At 36.6% G+C, this 18,161-nt stretch overlaps 1 protein-coding gene across 2 annotated transcripts; it reads right to left on the bottom strand.

The window, feature by feature from the left end:
* Window positions 1-693: 693 nt before the first annotated feature.
* On the bottom strand, window positions 694-18,086 carry PPIL4 (peptidylprolyl isomerase like 4). Of its 2 annotated transcripts, none has more exons than XM_026705643.2 (13): window positions 17,944-18,086; window positions 16,163-16,230; window positions 15,825-15,889; window positions 14,722-14,839; window positions 13,167-13,309; window positions 11,993-12,089; window positions 10,788-10,904; window positions 9,438-9,562; window positions 7,243-7,309; window positions 6,501-6,612; window positions 5,523-5,619; window positions 4,153-4,285; window positions 694-1,913 (listed from the first exon to the last, which is right to left on the bottom strand). In XM_026705643.2, the coding sequence occupies exons 1-13, from the start codon at window positions 18,011-18,013 to the stop codon at window positions 1,695-1,697; spliced, it is 1,431 nt and encodes a 476-aa protein (XP_026561428.1). In that variant the 5' UTR covers window positions 18,014-18,086; the 3' UTR covers window positions 694-1,694. The 2 variants fall into 2 exon arrangements, with proteins under 2 accessions (XP_026561428.1, XP_087795737.1); XM_087939611.1 differs by having other exon boundaries at window positions 1,742-1,905; window positions 4,144-4,285.
* Between the last annotated feature and the right edge of the window lie 75 nt (window positions 18,087-18,161).

Raw genomic sequence — 18,161 nt, 5'->3', positions numbered from 1 at the left:
CAGATCAGGGATAACCAGGGCAGGATTTTGGTGGGATTTAAAACAGAGATGTAAGCCTTCTTCAGCCAAGGGCTGTTCTTGATCAGCAGGGTAGGGCAGCAATTAGTAGGTCAAAATATATTAGCTTTATAACTTAATGAAATTAATGATGCCTCACTGTACAAAGTATGCTTTTCCTTTTCTTTCACGCTAATAAAATTACAATTTGCTAGGATCTAGGAGCTCCATGTACCTCTGATTTGTCCATTCTGATTTAGAATCATTGTGACGATTAATAATCAAGTTCTTTCACTGCACTGTTTAATGAACAAATAGTCCATAGAAAATGACATGCATTTGTAATGAAAGTTTTAAGGGAGATCAAATCACTTGCTTTTAAAAAAAAGCATAGTTGCTCATGAAAAGGCCTAATTAAAAAAAAACGTAAGAGACAGAAAAAATTCTGTTACAGATTATAGCTATAGTTTAACCGACATGTTTGTTGATACTGTTTGCTTATACGAACAAGATGTCTTCCAGAACAAATCATCTATGTCTTTCTCATTGGCATTTAGGGCTTGCCAAATTTTTCAACTTTTAATTTCCAAACATTAGGGGTGCTCGAAAGTTATGACATGCCTTGGGGATCGTAAAGATATTTTGGTTACTTTAATATAATTGAGATGTGCTTGGTAAGTAACTACATAAGTATCATAACTTTTTAAAACATTTTATTTCATTTGAATATTATCATTTGCTTTCATAAAATGAATCCAGTTAGAAGGAAAAATAAACCTACCACATACGTATATAGGGTCTGATAGCTTTTTAAAATTAAGAATGTACAATTTTACATTACCAAACAAAGCTACATTTTAAAACCCAAATACAAAACCCACAGGATTTGCTACAGCTTCCTAACTGACATCGATTTACTAATATATTTGCTGAAATAGATTAATGTCGCTATATTAGATGGAAGTGAAACTAATGGTTTGCATGGAGATATTGCAGTTAGCACAAAATGTGGACAGCCGCTCTTTTGTGGCAATCTAGATGTATCAGTATTGTATATACTGTTACGGTGCAGAGTGAGGCTTCTCACTTTCTCTCTGAAACAACAGGTATTTAGAGCCACTTCAATGCAATGAAGTCTTAGAAGTACCAACTGCATGGGCTAGTACCATACCAATGATGAACTGTGTATTGTACTAGTATATATTTCCATATTTTTATATATAAAACTTCAATATTATCTATTTGTATAAATACAACAGGGAAGCCTCAACTGGCAATAAAAACAGATCTCCCTCATTCGTGTAATTGTACAAGCTTCACTCATTAAGAGTTTCCTATGAGAAAAAAGTAAATTCATCCAGTCTTGAATAAAGTCCTCCATGTTCCTTTTAGAGTTAAAAGAGATTTGGAATTCCTTTCTGGCAGTAACAGCAGCAGACTGCTAACAGTAATAATGGGAATGCTGCAGCTTCCTTGTTACTGTACTACAGCACGAAATTCTCTAATCTCTGCAATCTGCCATTTTCAAAGGCAACAAAAACAACAGGAGAATCCACCTGATGAAGATATCCTCCCACAGAACTCTTATGAGGCAAAATCAGAGGGAGCTTAAAGATCTTCTGGAAGAGAAGGGAAGACACTGGCAGTTTCTAAGGCAGATAAATGCTTAGAAACAGTTGCTTTACATTAATCCGTCCTTATTTATATTTGGACTTTTCCTTATCTTTGGACTTTTTGGGGTTCTTGCCAGACTTTTTCTCTTCATAATAGTCTCTTTCCCCAGCTTCCTCGGAATGCTTGTCTTTAGACTTTTTGTGATGGCTTTCTCTCTCCCGAGAATGGCTCCGACATCTCTCTCGCTTGTCACTTTTTCTTTTCTCCCTATTGAATTCTTCTTTGTGCTTTCGGCTGGGCTCCTGAGAGGAGGAAGAGAAGGAAAATGCAGTTATTTGAATTGAGGAAACAGAAGAGTGGAGAAGAGGAGCAGGTAGAGTGCTAACAGTTTTCAAAGTCTGCCTGCTGATTTTCATGCTAGTCCTACAGGATGAATAGTAATATACCAATTAATTGTAAGTAAATAATGCCTAAATAGACCTTTAAAGGAAACCTCTGGGAAGAACAAAATAATCTCAAATGTCCTCAAATGTTTTTCCCAATCTGTTATCATTAGCAAAAGGTCTCTTTGTTTTTCAGTGTTGAATCAGATTTGTTGTCGTTGCTAACAGCATACATCTTAATAAATTGTAATTTTTAAAAAAACATGTTCTAGGATAATTCCTAGCAAAAAAACCCCAAACCCTGAGGTTTCAATTCAGACTTTGTTTTTGAGAATATTTCTTTCTTTCTAGTACTTCAGGGTTTTGTTTTGTTTTCATAACAATCACATACGATAAAATATTCCAGCAGTTTTTTGTTGTATGATTTACCTATTTTTGTGATTATTAATAGTTATTTATTTTTATGATCCTGTAATCCCTTTTGTCGGGGCAACTGAATGGAGCTGAGCATTTCCTCGCCGGATGCCCCTCCTGATGCTTACTATTTATTCTTTGCATCTTGGCAGAGAAACATCTGGTGCTGCCTAGGATCGAACTCTCAACCTCCAGAGTATGAGGTAAATATCTTCACCGCTAGGCCACCGCACTGCTCCTTATTAACAGTGTTTAATATACCATCTGTAAAATATTTATGCCAATTTTCTCTTAAATTATAGCTACTCAAAAGATTGGAACCCATCATTTTGTCTACTAAAGGCAACTCATTTACTATTTACTAGCAGAAGACATTTTTAAAAATACCCCTTTCTTTCACTATGAAAGGTATTCCAGTTTATTGATGTTTTTAGGTAGCACTTTAGAACAATATTAATAGGTTTTGGTTTCAAGGAGTTTGCATTTTACAATGTATCAGGAAAAGACTATTTGCTATCCAAAGGAAATCAAATTTCAGGTAAAAAAGACATCCAAACAGAAATGCACAATTAAACTAGAAAAAAACACTGGACTGGATGAAAAGGGTACACTCAAGGGTAACGAGAGAGTAGATCATAACTAGAAAAAAACAGTTCTGAAAAGCCTGAAATTCGATGAATTATTTAGAATGCCCAGGGAATATTTAATATCCAAAAACAGATATCTGATGAAACTACGTTGGAGATAAAGTCAAAGTAAATTTCTTCTTATTTACAAATGAATAAATAAGATGGCAAGATAAATCAGGAACAGTGCATGAAATGGCAGGACAGAGAAAGTAATTGGGTACATTAAGGAAACAGAACGTGCAAGGAGTATCACAACAGGCAAAATAACTTTAAGGTTTAGCAGTGAATCTGGTGAGGACAAGGTAGAAACTTCTTCCAAATAGAAAACAGCAATGCAAAAAGTGAGGCTACAATAGTAAAGTGGCTTGTTCTAAGAATATGGAAAACAAAGGACGTGGGAGATGGCTCTTCCCTTTATTCTCCTTTCATTCATATAAATAAGTTAATTAGCTCAGTAAAAGTTTTTTGCATTGCAGCAGCCTTCATTTAATAGCTGTGCTATCACCGCATTGCAAACTTTTGCCCTGAATTTGTGTTTGCACCGCTACAGAGCAGCTAAGCAACAATAAGAAGAATCTCTAATCTTTTCCTAGCTGTCACAAGGTAGGGGGGGACGACAACGAAGGGGATGAGATTAATTTTTGATAGTAACTAAGAACGTTTTCTTGCATCATAAAAAACCACACACAGAAGCTAACAGATCACAACTACTTTTTCAAAAGGTCACTTGTGTCAGATTCTTAGCTTAAGAGCAGCCTTTTTTTTCCCCCTGCCTATTGGCAAAGTTGAATTTCCTGTCTTTTAGTGAGGTCATATTTAATTTAGTTTTTCTTAAAAAAACTAAGGGGCTGCAGAGCTGAGGGGATTTCCAGTAGAGTGCAGAAGCCAAAAGAAGTGGTTAAGAGTGGTTAACAGTGAGCAAGTTCTGTATTTGAAAATGGGAAGGTAGGGAGTAAATTTTTAATCTGTGTTAAGGCAGCAAATAGAACAATCCTGGAGTAGAATATAAAGGAATTGACATCTTTAAAGGCAGGGAAAACCCTAAGGCTGATTTCTTTTTACAGGAATGAACCATTTAAAGCCATCATTCCAAGCAAAGGACAAACATTTAATACCTTGGATTTTTTGCTCCTCTTCTCATCCTCATCAGTGTCGTCTGAATGGTAATGTTTCCTCTTTTTATCAGAGTGCCTGTGGCTGGTTTTGGCTTCCTCTTCTTCATTCTCCAGCAAAAGATCGTATTTGGAGCTACAGATGTCAGTTAAGGAAAACATAACCAATAGTGCTGCCAGAGCGAGCTGGGAAGGAGAGAAAATCCATAAATGCAGACACCAGCAAACCGTCCCTTTCAGTATTTCTTTGCAATAATTTTGCCAAGCTTTGAAACACACAAACAATTTTGAATGGAAATTTTAAATCATCCAGTTCTTATGTGCAGCTATCAGAATCAATCCCAGATTTTCTATTTTGTAACTGTTCTGAGACACAACTTGGTAGTTGCTGAGAGATGTGTCTGTGTGGTAAACTGATGGCAGCCCTCCACTTCGCAGCTTTAATAATTCGTTTTCCTGTACATCCCAGCCAGAATGCAAAGCAACATTAATATAAGGCAACATTAGGTCTTTGAAAAATGGAACTGAGAGTGACACTTAATACACAATCTCCCCAATTCACAAGAAAGTGAAATTAAACTAGGAGAATCTATAGCAAATACATTCAAGACATGGAAACATTTTTTTACAACTGTTATAACACTTCGATTCTTGTCACAATTAAACACTGCTTATTTCTTACAGAGAAAAATTATCATAAAGCCCAAACAGGCATTTAACTGAGATTATTCAGAGACACATAAAAGACGACGTACTTGCCAGTGACTCTTGATTTCCTAAATCCAACTTGGCTCTTCACTAAATATTACATGTACGATAGTTATATAACAAGAGAGTTTACATAAAAGCCCTAAGAAAATAAGGTTTGAAATTGAATGTGAGAATGCAAATCTATCCATGAATAGTCAATGTATTAGATCTAGAGATATTCAGCAATCGCTGCAAATACTTTAATATTGGTGAATAAAGAAGAAGCATATTCTATCAGCTCTGAATAGTTTCATATTCTTATTGAATGTTATATATGTTAATGTTCTATTTATTAGAATGGAATAGAACAGAATTGGAAGGGACCTTGGAGGTCTTCTAGTCCAACCCCCTGCTTAGACAGGAAACCCTATACCTCACTTCAGACAAATTTTCAATACCAGAATGCTGTAGTTAAGGTGCCGGATTAGGAGCAGGGAGCAGACTTGAGTTCTAGTCCTTCCTTAGGCATGGAAGCCAGTTGGGTAATTTTGGACCAGCTGCACCCTCTCAGCCTTGGATTGGGAAGTCAAGAAACTATTCTATCAACCCACAATAGACCAGCATGATGACACTGCTTTTAACAACTATGATACTTCACACAACAATATAATTGATTAGGATACTCTTGCTTGGGTTTTGCTTTCTCCTTCAGGCTTAATTTAGAAGATTTGCTGTGATCTTTTTCATATTCTTTGAAATCATCCTTGGTGTATTTCCCACCTGTTTATAAAAAGAGAGATAAGTTGATATTTTGAATACAGGGCCCGTGTGGAAATAGCTGTTAACTATTGCTGTGCTGAATAAACCGGTTTATGGAGATCCTATTGAAATAGGCTCCAAACAGAAATGTTTCAGAAATAGTTAAGGCCTCTAGGGTGTGCCTGTCATGAGATCCCCTGCAGAAATCTAAACAAATACTTTGTGCTAAGCTTTCTTATAATCAGATTTGAAATAGTCTGGTTCACAAAGGAAGCCCTTCTCAAACAGTGCTCTTCAGCAAAAAAAATAAATAAATGATGCCAATTCTAATGGGCTCATACACGTTTTGATCAAATTCAAATAGTTTGAGCTACTTCCTTTCAGTCTACCAGCTACAACATTAATCCTTTTAATACTGATACTTAATACTGATAAAGCCAGAGTCAAACTTCACCATTCCCACATGCATTTATTAAGCAAATTTAGCTTTTTCCATCTGTATAATTACAAAATTGAAAAACAGAATATGCACCTTTATAAATGGCTAACTGATGGTCAACAAATCTATATCTGACAAATAGTTTCACTGAAAACAAATTTGTGTCCCTCCCAAAACAGATTTGATAATGTCTATAACAGGAGTGTCAAACTGGATTTCTTGGAGGGCCCGTTTTGGCTGGCAGGGTGCTGTAGGAAGCTGTCCAGGCTGAAAACAGGCCAGAAACGTTTTTCTAGCAGAGGCACTGTGGGCTGGTCCTTTGCTATTTCTAGGCCGGCCCTGCAGGCTGGATCTAAGCCCGCACAGACCAAATCTGGCCCTCGGGCCTTGAGTTTGATAAACCTGATCTACAAGGAATTTACAACGGGTGAAATTAATAGAAATAATTTATATATCTTGTTACCTTTTCCTTTCCATTTAACCTTTGCAACAGATTGGCTAAAATCAACATGTATTCGCCTGTCATCTATTAAGACATTGTCCATCTTAAAGTAAGCTTTCTCGCAATCTTCTTCCTGGTATAGGTTTCAAGAAAAAGTATAATTAAATTTAGAAAATTTGATACCATCATAAAAGTGGAAAACATAATTATTGCCATAAAAAGTTCTGACAGAATTAATGCTACCTTTCAGTTAGCTTAGAATGCACAATACCAATGGCATATTGTTAAGTAGAATCTGACTTTAATATAGAAGTCTAGTGTTAAGGCACTAGAAATTTCAGTATTTTATAAGTTCTTACAAAACTGGAATCACAATTGCTTCTGCAGGGTAGCTGCAAACTTGTCTACATTTTAAATTAGCATGTTATGTGACCTTGGTCCATGAAGTTAATTAATTGTTAATGAGAAGTTGCCTCATGCCCTTTGAAACATTCTCCCCACAGAGGCGAGGTGGGGGCTCAGTTTCCTGGTTTTCCAAAAATATCTATCTTGCTTAGGATTCAAAGAGCAGCACCCAGTTATGGGGTTGTTTAGTGCTCTGAAGCCCTTCCCTGTCTTTTAATATGCTTGGAACTGAAGTGTTCTGAATGTTAACTTTTTAAAAAAATAAAATAAAATTGTATATAAAGCATTCTGTTTGGAAACAATACCATTTATATGGTCACACTGTACAGTTAAACACTATATACGTATGGCCACATACCTTCTCAAATTCAATGAAGGCATAGCAAAGAGATTCACCAGTTTTCCAATCTCGAATCACTTCACAACTGAAAAACCAACACATTTTATTCAGGAAACAAATACATATGGTTAACATATGACAAACAATGATGATATTTTTTCATACATTATTTTTATTGCACTTTTTTCTCTTTACACATCTTAAAACATCTTTAACAGTACTGAAGCATCTTTGTCACAAATACACATTTCCATACAATACTGATTATTCATATACATTTCTATACCTTCTTTTTATCTCTACAATTCTTATTCCTATTGCCCATCCATTCATACCAATTTTCCCATACCGCATAATACTCCAAATCTTCTTTACCTTTTAATTCTAGGGTGAATTTATCCATTTCCGCACATTCTAAGATCTTTTGGATTACTAAACCTTCTGACGGTATGCTATCTTTTTCCCAGCATTGTGTGAGTGCAATTCTCACTGCCGTAGTCATGTATTTTATCTTTTTATTATATTTCCCATTGATTATCCCTAGAAGGAACAATTCTGGCTTCAGTACTATTTGATAGTTTGTTATTTCGTACAGCTATTTTTGTATTTTAATCGAATACTTTTTTACTTTGGCGCATAAGCCACCATGAGTGAAAGAAGGTACCTTGTCCCTGTTTGCATTTCCAACTACTTGGGTTCAGATTTGGGTACATTTTTGCCAACCTTGTTGGGGCCAAATGCCAACGATAAAACATCTTACATTGATTTTTTTTATATGCAGCGGGAGATTTTTTTTTTTTAACTCATTCCACAGCTTTCACAGCCATCATTTGTGGAGGTCCTTGTAAACCACTATGGTATCAGAAGTTGCAGTATAGATGATAAGAATAATATGTGAGTTTAGTAAAACTACAGACGAAGTCTCGCTTTTTACTTTCTATCCTATAGGGCTACCTTTAGACCCAAGGATGAGTTTCAGGGTTGGTCCAAATTCTAATTCAGTTAATGGGGTCAGTAAGGATCACTGGGTTCAGCATCAATATACTAAACACTACACTAAGCTTTAAACATACCTTCAGGTCAGCCCTCACAATTGAATTAGACCAGGGGTCTCCAACCTTGGTAACTTTAAGCCTGGCGGACCTCAACTCCCAGAATTCTCCAGCTAGCTGGGGAATTCTGGGAATTGAAGTCTGCCAGGCTTAAATTGCCAAAATTGGAGACCCCTGAATTAGACAACTGCACTTTCTTACATAACATTGATTTCAGATACAGAAAAGCCACATAAAAAACCCCTAAAGGTAGACATACATTTATTACAATACAGAAGGAAAAAGTCCTGGAACAGTCTACAGTAATTGTTTTTCTAATACTTAATAAATGGCTTTGTAAGAGTTGGTTCTCAGACTAAAAATTCAAACAACCATAATTCACAGCAATTCCTTTAGCAAAGGACCTGACTCCTCCCCAATGTATAATATAGTTAGTCCTCAACTAATAACAGTTCGTTTAGTGACCTTTTGAAGTTACAATGGCACTGAAAAAAATGACTTATGACCATGTTTCACATTTGTGACTGTTGTAGCATTCCCTGTGGTTATGTGATTAAAATTCGGATGCTTGGCAACTGACTCACATTTATGACAGTTGCAGTGTCCTGGGGTCATGTGATTCCCCTTTTGTGACCTTCTGACAAGCAAAGTCAATAGGGAAACCAGATTCACTTAACAACCATATTACGAATTTAACAAGTGCAGTGATTCACTTAACAAATGTGGCAAGAAAAGTTGTAAAATGGTGGCAAAACTCACTTAACAAATTTCTCACTTAACAACATAAATTTTGGGTTCAATTGTGGTCATAAGTTGAGGACTAGTTATACTACGAGTCAAAGACTCAAAATCCTTACCCTAAGACACACATAAATATATTGATTTTAAATCAAAAACAGTTCGCCTGCTGAACTTCCTTGCTTTCATCTTTTTAAAGTCTGCTAAAGAGAACTTTGTTGAGACTCCCACTTAGGAAAAAACACTTTCAGTTTAGGCACTCACCAAAAGTCTGAAAAGTATTTGTCAATAAAAGGATCTAATTAATATCTATGCAAAGTCTCTTGCTAGGCCACTGTGACTAAAAAATGCTCCTTGTGCATTTTTCATTTGCACTTTTTATAAAGGTCTGCTAATGTAGTCTTTGCAATGTTTGACACTTACCTTTTTATTAGACCAAATCGAGAAAATATAATTTCAAGGTCTTCATCGGTTGTCACAGGATTAAGTTTGCAGACAAAAAGAACATTTTCAGGTGGCTTGATATTTGCATCAGGTAAGTCTCCAACCTGGAGGGACAAAGCAATACAGATTATGTTATTCCGAAACTCCTACAATTTACACTTATATACATATCAAAACGACTCCATTTTAAGATGCTGAGAATGACTCAATCTGAATGTGCTACTCAAGATTGCTCTGAAGCCTTAAGGATGGAAAAGGCAGACCTTTCAGTTCAATGACCTCTCTCGGAGGAGCTGCTATAACTGAAATAGCAATTTGTGAAGAAAGATTCATTCATCTCTTTTTTTTCATGTTTGTGACTTTACCTGTAAAGATTTTACAAAGATTAAGGACTGATTTATAAGCAATAATTGTGGTGTCAAGTTGTAACCTGACTTACCAATGCATTATATGTTTACTTTCATGGACCATCACAGAAAAAAAAACAATTAAAGAGAGTTATCAATTTAAATGCTTTTTTAATATACCTGATTCATATACTTTATTTTTAAAAAGTTCCAAATTACAGTAGATCATAGTAAACAATCCTTATTCATGTCTTGCAATGAGTAGGGATTACTAAAGTTTTAATGGTAAAACACTAAAATATACATTGTTATTACATGCTGGGTGCTCTTACATAAAATCTGGTTCCACATATTTGTCACACTAGAGCAGGGGTGCCAAACTGGCGGCACGCAGGCTGGATGCGTCATGCACAGGCCACACCCACCCCAGCTGTGTGAATGGGAAAAACGTGAAACTTCACGTGATGGCAATGTGACACGGCGAGTATGACACGGCAAAGAGGGATGGAGGAAATAATGGCCAAGGTCTGGGACTTGCCATCAGCCCTTCCTTCAGTTTGGAAAAATAGTAGTTGGAATTTAGCTTATGACTTATGTCTACCTGGGAGGAAACTAGTTGCTGACCACAAGTCAGATTCATCTGTCTACATTTTACAAATGTTTACATGAGTTTAGTACAATAGCTTTAAAACTCAAATGTAAGCACAGATGCACATTTAATCTGCATTCAAGTTCTTTAACAAAGAGTGATTCTGCATATGGATTGATTTAACCAAATTTATTATACGATGTTTTAAATCCTTTAGATTTCACTATAAAACAAGTTTTAAATTTAAGAGGCAAAATTTGCCAAAGAACACAGAGCATACCACTTTTAATGTGGTAATCATTTGGTATGTGGTATCATTTCTATAAAACTAAGCATCTGCTAAGCATCTGCATTTCTACAGCTTAGCAATCAGATCAGGTACAGTGTTTTTACCATTTCCAAGAGAATAGCCTGTGTTTTTGCTTCTTTCTCTGCCAGAATTTCTTCTACTTCATTGGTAGATCTTCCTTTGAAGTCATCAATTTCTTCATCAGCACCTATTCGCCCACTCTGTCTTATATAAAAAAAAAGAGACAGATATTTAATACAACTTAGAACGAACACTCCATCTTTTTAGAACATCCTGCAGCAGCTACCTGAAACCTCACCATGCGTATCTTGTACTGGCTCTCCACACCTTGAAGCAGCCACTTACCTGCCCACTGGTGTCCTTGTAAGCCACCTGGAACTTGCAAGTTTCTGCCAGCTTCTCCACTAACTTTGTTTCTGGAAGCCAGCAGGAAATTGCAACCCATGATTCCTGCTCAGTGAGAGCAATGAGAAGTGTTGGAATTGCTGTCACTAAATGATGAAGTCATGTGAGATCACACATTACCATTCCGTCACTTAGCAATGGAAATTCCAGACCCTATTACCATTGTTAACCAAGGACTAGCTGTATTGAGATTACACTTCTACAGAATGCAGTTATAGAATTTCATTCATTCTTCCCTCTTCCTTATTGCCCTCTTATCACCTGATGATTAGGTGATAATTTTGTTCGCTGCCCAAAGTGAACAAGTGAGTTGGTGAGATGGGCAACTACACAAATTAAATGAATTAAAAAAAATAAAATTAACGTGCATCCCTATATAGTTGCTGTATAAATTTTTGAAAGCATAATTGTGCACCTCACTGCTAATGATACTTCCATAATGCTTAGCACACTTTCTGGTTTCCCACAGAATGGAGAGAGATCAGCAATCAGTAAAGACAAAGATATGTCTTCTCGGCAGGAATGTGCATGAATTACACTTCTAATGTTCATTATTTTGCAGACATAGTGGTGTGCAGTCAAATATTCCCCCCAAAACAATATATACTTAGAAAACAATACTTGCAACTGTTGCCATTGATGTTTTTCCTATCTTGAAGCTGAAACTAACGTTCTATTGAAACTGAAGAACTTGTATTATTGCCAATGAAAATGATACAGGTTATTGAACAATATGTCTCCTAACTAAAGTCAAACTTGACTCTGGGCCTCTGTGAAAACATAATCACAAAGTTCTATACATCTGCAAAATCAGCAGGAAGATTAGGAGAATATAAACATGTTTCTTGATCTACTCAACACTCAAGTTAAAAGCAATACTCACATCCAATTGTTCTTTTGTAGGTTCTGGTGAACGGTCTGGTATTGTCAAACCAGAAGGATCATCAAATGGATCATCTAAGATCACTGTATGATTTATTCTAAATTTAAAAAAATGTATTTAAAGAGTAAGTTCAAAATTCTATTTCACAATAATTTTGAGTATTAATTCACTGCTGCATCAAAAAACACCTATACAACAAAACTCATTTATCTGAAAACAAAATCTGTAAATTAAGCTTTCTTTCAAGTTTCACACTGACAGGATACATGTGTTATTATAAAACTCAGAACTATTACACACTTAATTGAAAGCCTTCATCTGGTTTATGCTGAAAGGAGATTCAACAATTATCCTCCAATACCAACAACCGCCTTCCAATTATATAAAATTTAGTTCATATAATTGTTCTCATCTACTACCAAATAGAGTTAAGAACTAATGTCATACATGAAAAATATGACAGCAAAAGATTTAGAGGAAACTAAAGAAACTCTTTTACTTCATGGCACATAATTAATTTATGTAATTCACTTCCACAGCAATTGTGACAACACTTGCTTAAAGAGTTTTGAGGTCATAGCAAATAGATCTACCAGAACTTTAGTGGTGATAGCACAACAGAAAAATTACAGCTACTTTTGATTTGGGTTTCAGAAGCAGAGGTAGTATTCAGCAGGCTCTGACCAATTATGGAGAACCAGTAGCGGAAATTTTGAGTAGTTTGGAGAACCAGCAAATACCATCTCTAACTGGAGATTTTACAGTATCTTTTCCCTACCACGCCCACCAAGCCACGCCCACAGAACCGGTAGTAAAAAATTTTTAATCGTATCACTGTTCTGAAGACTTTGATAGACACAACTTGCTGATTTTTAGCAATAGCACTTATATTCTGCTTTATACTGCTTTACAGCCCTAAGCAGTTTTACAGAGTCAGCATATTGCCCCCAACAATCTGGGTCCTCATTTTATCCACCTCGGAAGGATGGAAGGCTGAGTCAACGTTGAGCCTGGTGGGATTTGAACTGCCAAATTGCAGACAGCCGGTAGTCAGCAGAAGTGGCCTGCAGTACTGCTCTCTAACCACTGCACCACCGAGGCTCTTTTGTTTAATTCAGCAGAATTTTCCTTACACATTGCACTTTTATCAAGTGTAGAAGTAAAATAGTGAAACCTGATGTCTTGATATGGAACAAAATCCTTGTCGACAAAGGACTCATTAATTTTCATCAATACATCCATGCCTTCTGTTACTTCACCAAACACTGTATGCACACCATTCAGATAATCTAAATTTTCTCCTGTAGTAATAAGAAACTAAAAAAAAAAAAGAAATCAAGAAAAATAATGAATTGGAGTTGACAAATTAATGAAAATCTTCATCTACTCATTTCAGTCTATTGGTACTTTAGCTGATTTTGGTCTCATTCACCAGAAAATCTTCTGATATCACAAACTTTCTGTGATTTTATGCACTGAAGATTTTATATTGTGATGATTTCAGTCTTTCCTGGAGATTATTTCTGAGGATAAAAGAGATGACTGATTGTTCTCTACAGGAATTTTATTAGAGTTCCTCCAGATTAAGTGCTAAATCTAGGTCCGTGTTGGCAAACCTATGCCACACGTGCCTGAAGTGGCACGCGGAACCATTTCCCTGGCACACGATAGGTCGCCCGGAAGAGCCCTACTGCACATATGTGCGCTGCCGCCCGACAGCTGATTGTTGGGTATCTGGCACGCATGCACGGGGGCAGAGGGGGGTGCGTGGAAGACACGAGCGCATATGCAGGAATGAGCGCAGGGGGAATCGTGCGTGCATGCACAGACATGCTGCTCCTGAGGGGGAATCGCGCACATGCACAAAGATGTGCGGTGTATGAGGGGGAAACTGCATGTGCATGCACAGATGCATGGCACGCAAAGGGGAATAATGCGCGCTTGCGCAGGGGGCATGGGGAGGCCCCAGCACGCATTGTCTCCTGGGTGCTGGCATGCGAGTGTGCGTGCAATTATCGGCACGGGAGCCAAAAAACTTTAGCCACCACTGGCCTAGATTATTTAACTTGTTATAGCCAACAATGTTGAGATCTCGTTCCACTAAGGTTTTCAAAAAAACCCAGAAAACGATGTCATCTTACAATAAATCTACCATCAACGTAACTGAAATGGTTGAATAAGCTGAAGTTCAGTTTGGATGATATCAAAAGAATTCACCCAATAGTGTGACTTCACCCAATAGTGGAATAGCGAAGGAGTGGTCCATCTGCCAGAAGAACAAATTCTTTCTCTCAGTTCTCCTTCCATAATGTTTAAATTTGTTTCAGAAAGTGGAAGATTTTTCCAGAGTCATCAAGCAGAAGAAGAGTGGAAATAAAGTCATGAAAAATTTACATGAAATGGAATTCTACCTGAATTATGTTGGCTCTGGTTCAAAGCTGATAACCAAATTTCTCCCTTTAAGTGAGATCAATTATGCCTCCTCTGTCAGTCAAAATTGTTTTTATGCCTAATTCTATGTTTACCAACAGTCTTGTTTGATAACTGTCCACTTAAAATATGAAAGCATCTGGTATGCTAGTACTGCAGAATAAACACAGATTTTTTCCAATGCCAGTTTTTTTCCATTTTCAGTTTTTTAAATAATGTCACATCTGTGCTCTGCAGTACCTGTCAACTTCCATATGTCCTAATATGTTGACATGACTTTTTCACATCTGTGGACATACCTGAGATCCATGCTGATCACTCCCATTGTTTACCATTGACACAGTTCCCTTTTTCTTGTGTTTAATTCTTGGCACTTTCTCTGCTTCAAAAAATCTAGCTTGATCACCATACAATTTGCTGAAACATGTACAAATAAATTATCAATTGGAATAAATTGCAAAACTTTTAAGTACTATCCACGTGAGAGAGAAAAAACAACTGCAGCACAGTGCATGGAGAAGTACAAATTGACAGTTCTATTCATTGTTAACTTAATTTTATATAACTGAGACTACTTATTTATTTTTCATATCACCCCAATCATAAAACTCTTGATACTACACAAAAAACTTTAAAAATCTTAATGGTAATATACTGCATTAATCTAAAACCAGAATAATATGCCATACACATACAATTGCATTATGTTACACACACACACACAAACACACACACACATCCATCTTAAGTTACTTCTGAAATGTCAACCTGTGTTGGAGCAAATGTAATTTCCAGGGAAAGATTATTTCATAACAGTGACTACTGTATAATTGAGGCAATTCCTTATGCCTGAACTTAGCAATGGCAATAGCACTTAAGACTTATATACTGCTTCACAATGCTTTTCAGCCCTCTCTAAGTGGTTTACAGAGTCAGCATATTATCCCCAATAATCTAGGTCTTCATTTTACTGACCCCAGAAGGATAGAAGATTGAGTCAACCTTGAGCTGGTCAGGATTGAACTGCTGTCTTGCAACACTGCATTCTAACCACTGTGTCATCACAGCTCTTCAAGGAAATGAAGAACTACTAAATTATTTTCCCTCAGAAGTTCAGATTAGATGCTTATATCAAGCAATTCTAAGCATAAGCTGTCCTTGGTGCCAAGCCATTTAAGGCTTTTTAGGTTAAAACCACTTTAAATTTTTCCTGCATCATATATTGACCAAAGTGATTGATCAAGTGCATGAAGACTTTCACTATCATATTTTATTATTTATTCTTGTTCCAACTATAATTATCCAATAGGTAATCTAAATGAATGCCTATGCAAGAAATAGTAAATTTGCTGCACCCCAAAAGTTTTATGGACAACTATGTAAATAAAAACTAAACATTTACCAAAATATGGATTCACCTCCACGACCAGTCCCCAGGGGGTCTCCAGTTTGTATGATAAAATCTCTCTGAAACACATATAACTTATTATCATCATTTTTAAAATTCTCATGTTATTAAGAATATTCTGTGTGCCAATAATTACATAAGGCAGGCTATGCTATTATTTCTGTTTTACAACTGAAGAAATTTAAACATACACATGCATGCATGATTAGGAAGAGGACAATTAGCATATGTATCTCTTAGATTTAAATTCTATATCTACTATGTAAGATTCACAATTAAATTATTGTCTAATATATGAGAGAAAAGCAATGAAAAAAACCAGATATGCTTACTTGTACATTATGTATAAGGCAGTAATTGTAGTATTTGGTCTTGCAAAGCTTCAAGAAATTTAGACAAGCTAGAGGGAATAAAGATAAGACAATTGAAACAGACTACAGCCTTTGCCTAATAAAAGAAACAAGCTATTCTTTCATGCAAATTCAATAAATAATCCCCAGCAACAATCCCCAACAAGTTGCATAAAACAAAATGGCATGCCGTGAATAAATGTTCAGATTAAAATGACAGTGAAATATTATCTATTGTTTTTATCAAATCTTATACAAAAAGAGTATTGGAAAAAGGATTTATTTTCAACTCAGCAATCCACTTTTTTCTAAATGTGGACCATAGACCAGCAATGCATGTCATAATCTTTGAAGTACATCTATGTTAACATGCAGAGTGTCTTCTGTTTATATTAAGCAATCAATCACTGCATGTTTTGATACATGGGTGTTCAACCTTTTGGTTTACCTGGGTTGCAATGAGTGAACAGGAATCATCTGGGCAATATAAAATATATAATTAATGTATATAAATCACACAATGTTAAGTTTATGATCTTGGGGGGGCACATTACTAGCTGTCTTAGATCACATGCTGGACATGCCTGTTCTAATATGACCCGAATTATAGTGTCATGAATACATACTGTGCTTTACAAAGTGAGAAAAAGCAGGTCCTTGTCCTAATTAATTTCCAATCAAAGTTCAATAAGGTAAGAAGTACAAAGTAAGGTTAAAAAAATGGCAATGCAGTGGCAAACAGTATAAAATATATAGTAACTGAGTTAGACAAGGGCAGGATGTGCAAGAGTGGACTATCCACCGATGCAACATTTAGAAACACGAAAGCTTGTTAGAAAGCATAGAAGCAATGAGTTATTTTCCTTTTTATACAGACTTTGTTTCTATGCTTTAATAACATCTTGATGGATAAGAAGTTTATTTCTGAAGCTTTTCCTGCTATCTATGGGTAAAGAAGGGTAAGGAAGGGTCTTGTGGTGTAATCTATGAGAATCAAGCTGCTATAAAAGTTGAATAGGAATTTCAGTGGAAATTGGGCAGAAAAAGTTCTGCTTTGCATCTCAGAAAAAAAAAAGAAATTGAGAACCCATTAGTTAAGTTCATAAAGCCAAGCTGGAAAGTGAGAATTAGCTGTGTTTTACTGTGAAGTCACAGTAAAGCAAGACAGAGGAAAAATCCCATGTACTCAATGTATGCGGTTGTTTTTTGCCCTACAACCAATGCTTTTTCTTAAATTTCAGATAAAATACAACTCCAGAGTACTGATAAAACTGTCAAAACCGGGGTGCCATTTATCATCTTCATAATAAATACTGCATAAAGTTATTTTAAAAAATGGAGCCATCCCAAAATTAAAAAAAAAAATCTAAAAGAGCTTTTGCACAAATCCGTCCAGGTTCTCCCTGGAAAAAAACGATACAAGACTGAGATCTTTGGATCTCCTGTGGAAAAAAACAACTGGCATTAATTTCAATCTATGTCCCATCACCCATAGCCCCACCTTCTGAGACCACCCCTATCTCTGGGACCTTCCCAATCTGCATTTTTGGGTGCTTCAGATTCCGAGGCATCCCCAAAAACTATAACCCTCCCTCTCCTTTTTTTGTTTGGGTTTTTGCACAATGCGCAAAGGTTATGCTAGGTTACCCAAGCGCGGCAAAACCCTGCTGGAGAAGGATCGTTACATCGGAGTTTTTCTGCAGTTGCCCAAAGGTTTCTGGACCACAAATTGTCCCACGCGATACCCGCTGCAACGCCACTACCTCTCGGTCTCTCCTCCGTGTACAAATCAATCACTAGGTCTCCCAGCGTGGTCTCCAGGAGAACAGCCATGTCGCCACCTCCAGCCGCTTTTCCGCCACTGTTTCTTACTCCTCCGCGATCCCAGCATGCCTTGCGCTACCCCACTTCCTCCCTGGGTTTGACAGCTCTAGTCTAAGGCAAGCGGCGCCCTTTTCCAAGGCACGGGGACCGTAAACTT

This window comes from Pseudonaja textilis, chromosome 1 (assembly GCF_049901715.1).
Source record: "Pseudonaja textilis isolate UNSWEBS1 chromosome 1, rPseTex1.2, whole genome shotgun sequence".
NCBI classification, from domain to species: Eukaryota; Metazoa; Chordata; class Lepidosauria; order Squamata; family Elapidae; genus Pseudonaja; species Pseudonaja textilis.
The sequence above is the reverse complement of the archived record's forward strand: the minus strand, read 5'-3'. Positions and strand labels throughout refer to the sequence as shown.

Excerpts from the sequence above, each read along its gene's own strand:
- PPIL4 (XM_026705643.2), bottom strand. The coding sequence starts at position 18,013 with ATGGCTGTTCTCCTGGAGACCACGCTGGGAGACCTAGTGATTGATTTG. Across the intron at positions 10,905-11,992 it reads CTACAAAAGAACAATTGGAT|AGTGGGCGAATAGGTGCTGA; the intron begins GTGAGTATTGCT and ends TATATAAGACAG. Across the intron at positions 9,563-10,787 it reads AGGCTATTCTCTTGGAAATG|GTTGGAGACTTACCTGATGC; the intron begins GTAAAAACACTG and ends TTGTCCCTCCAG.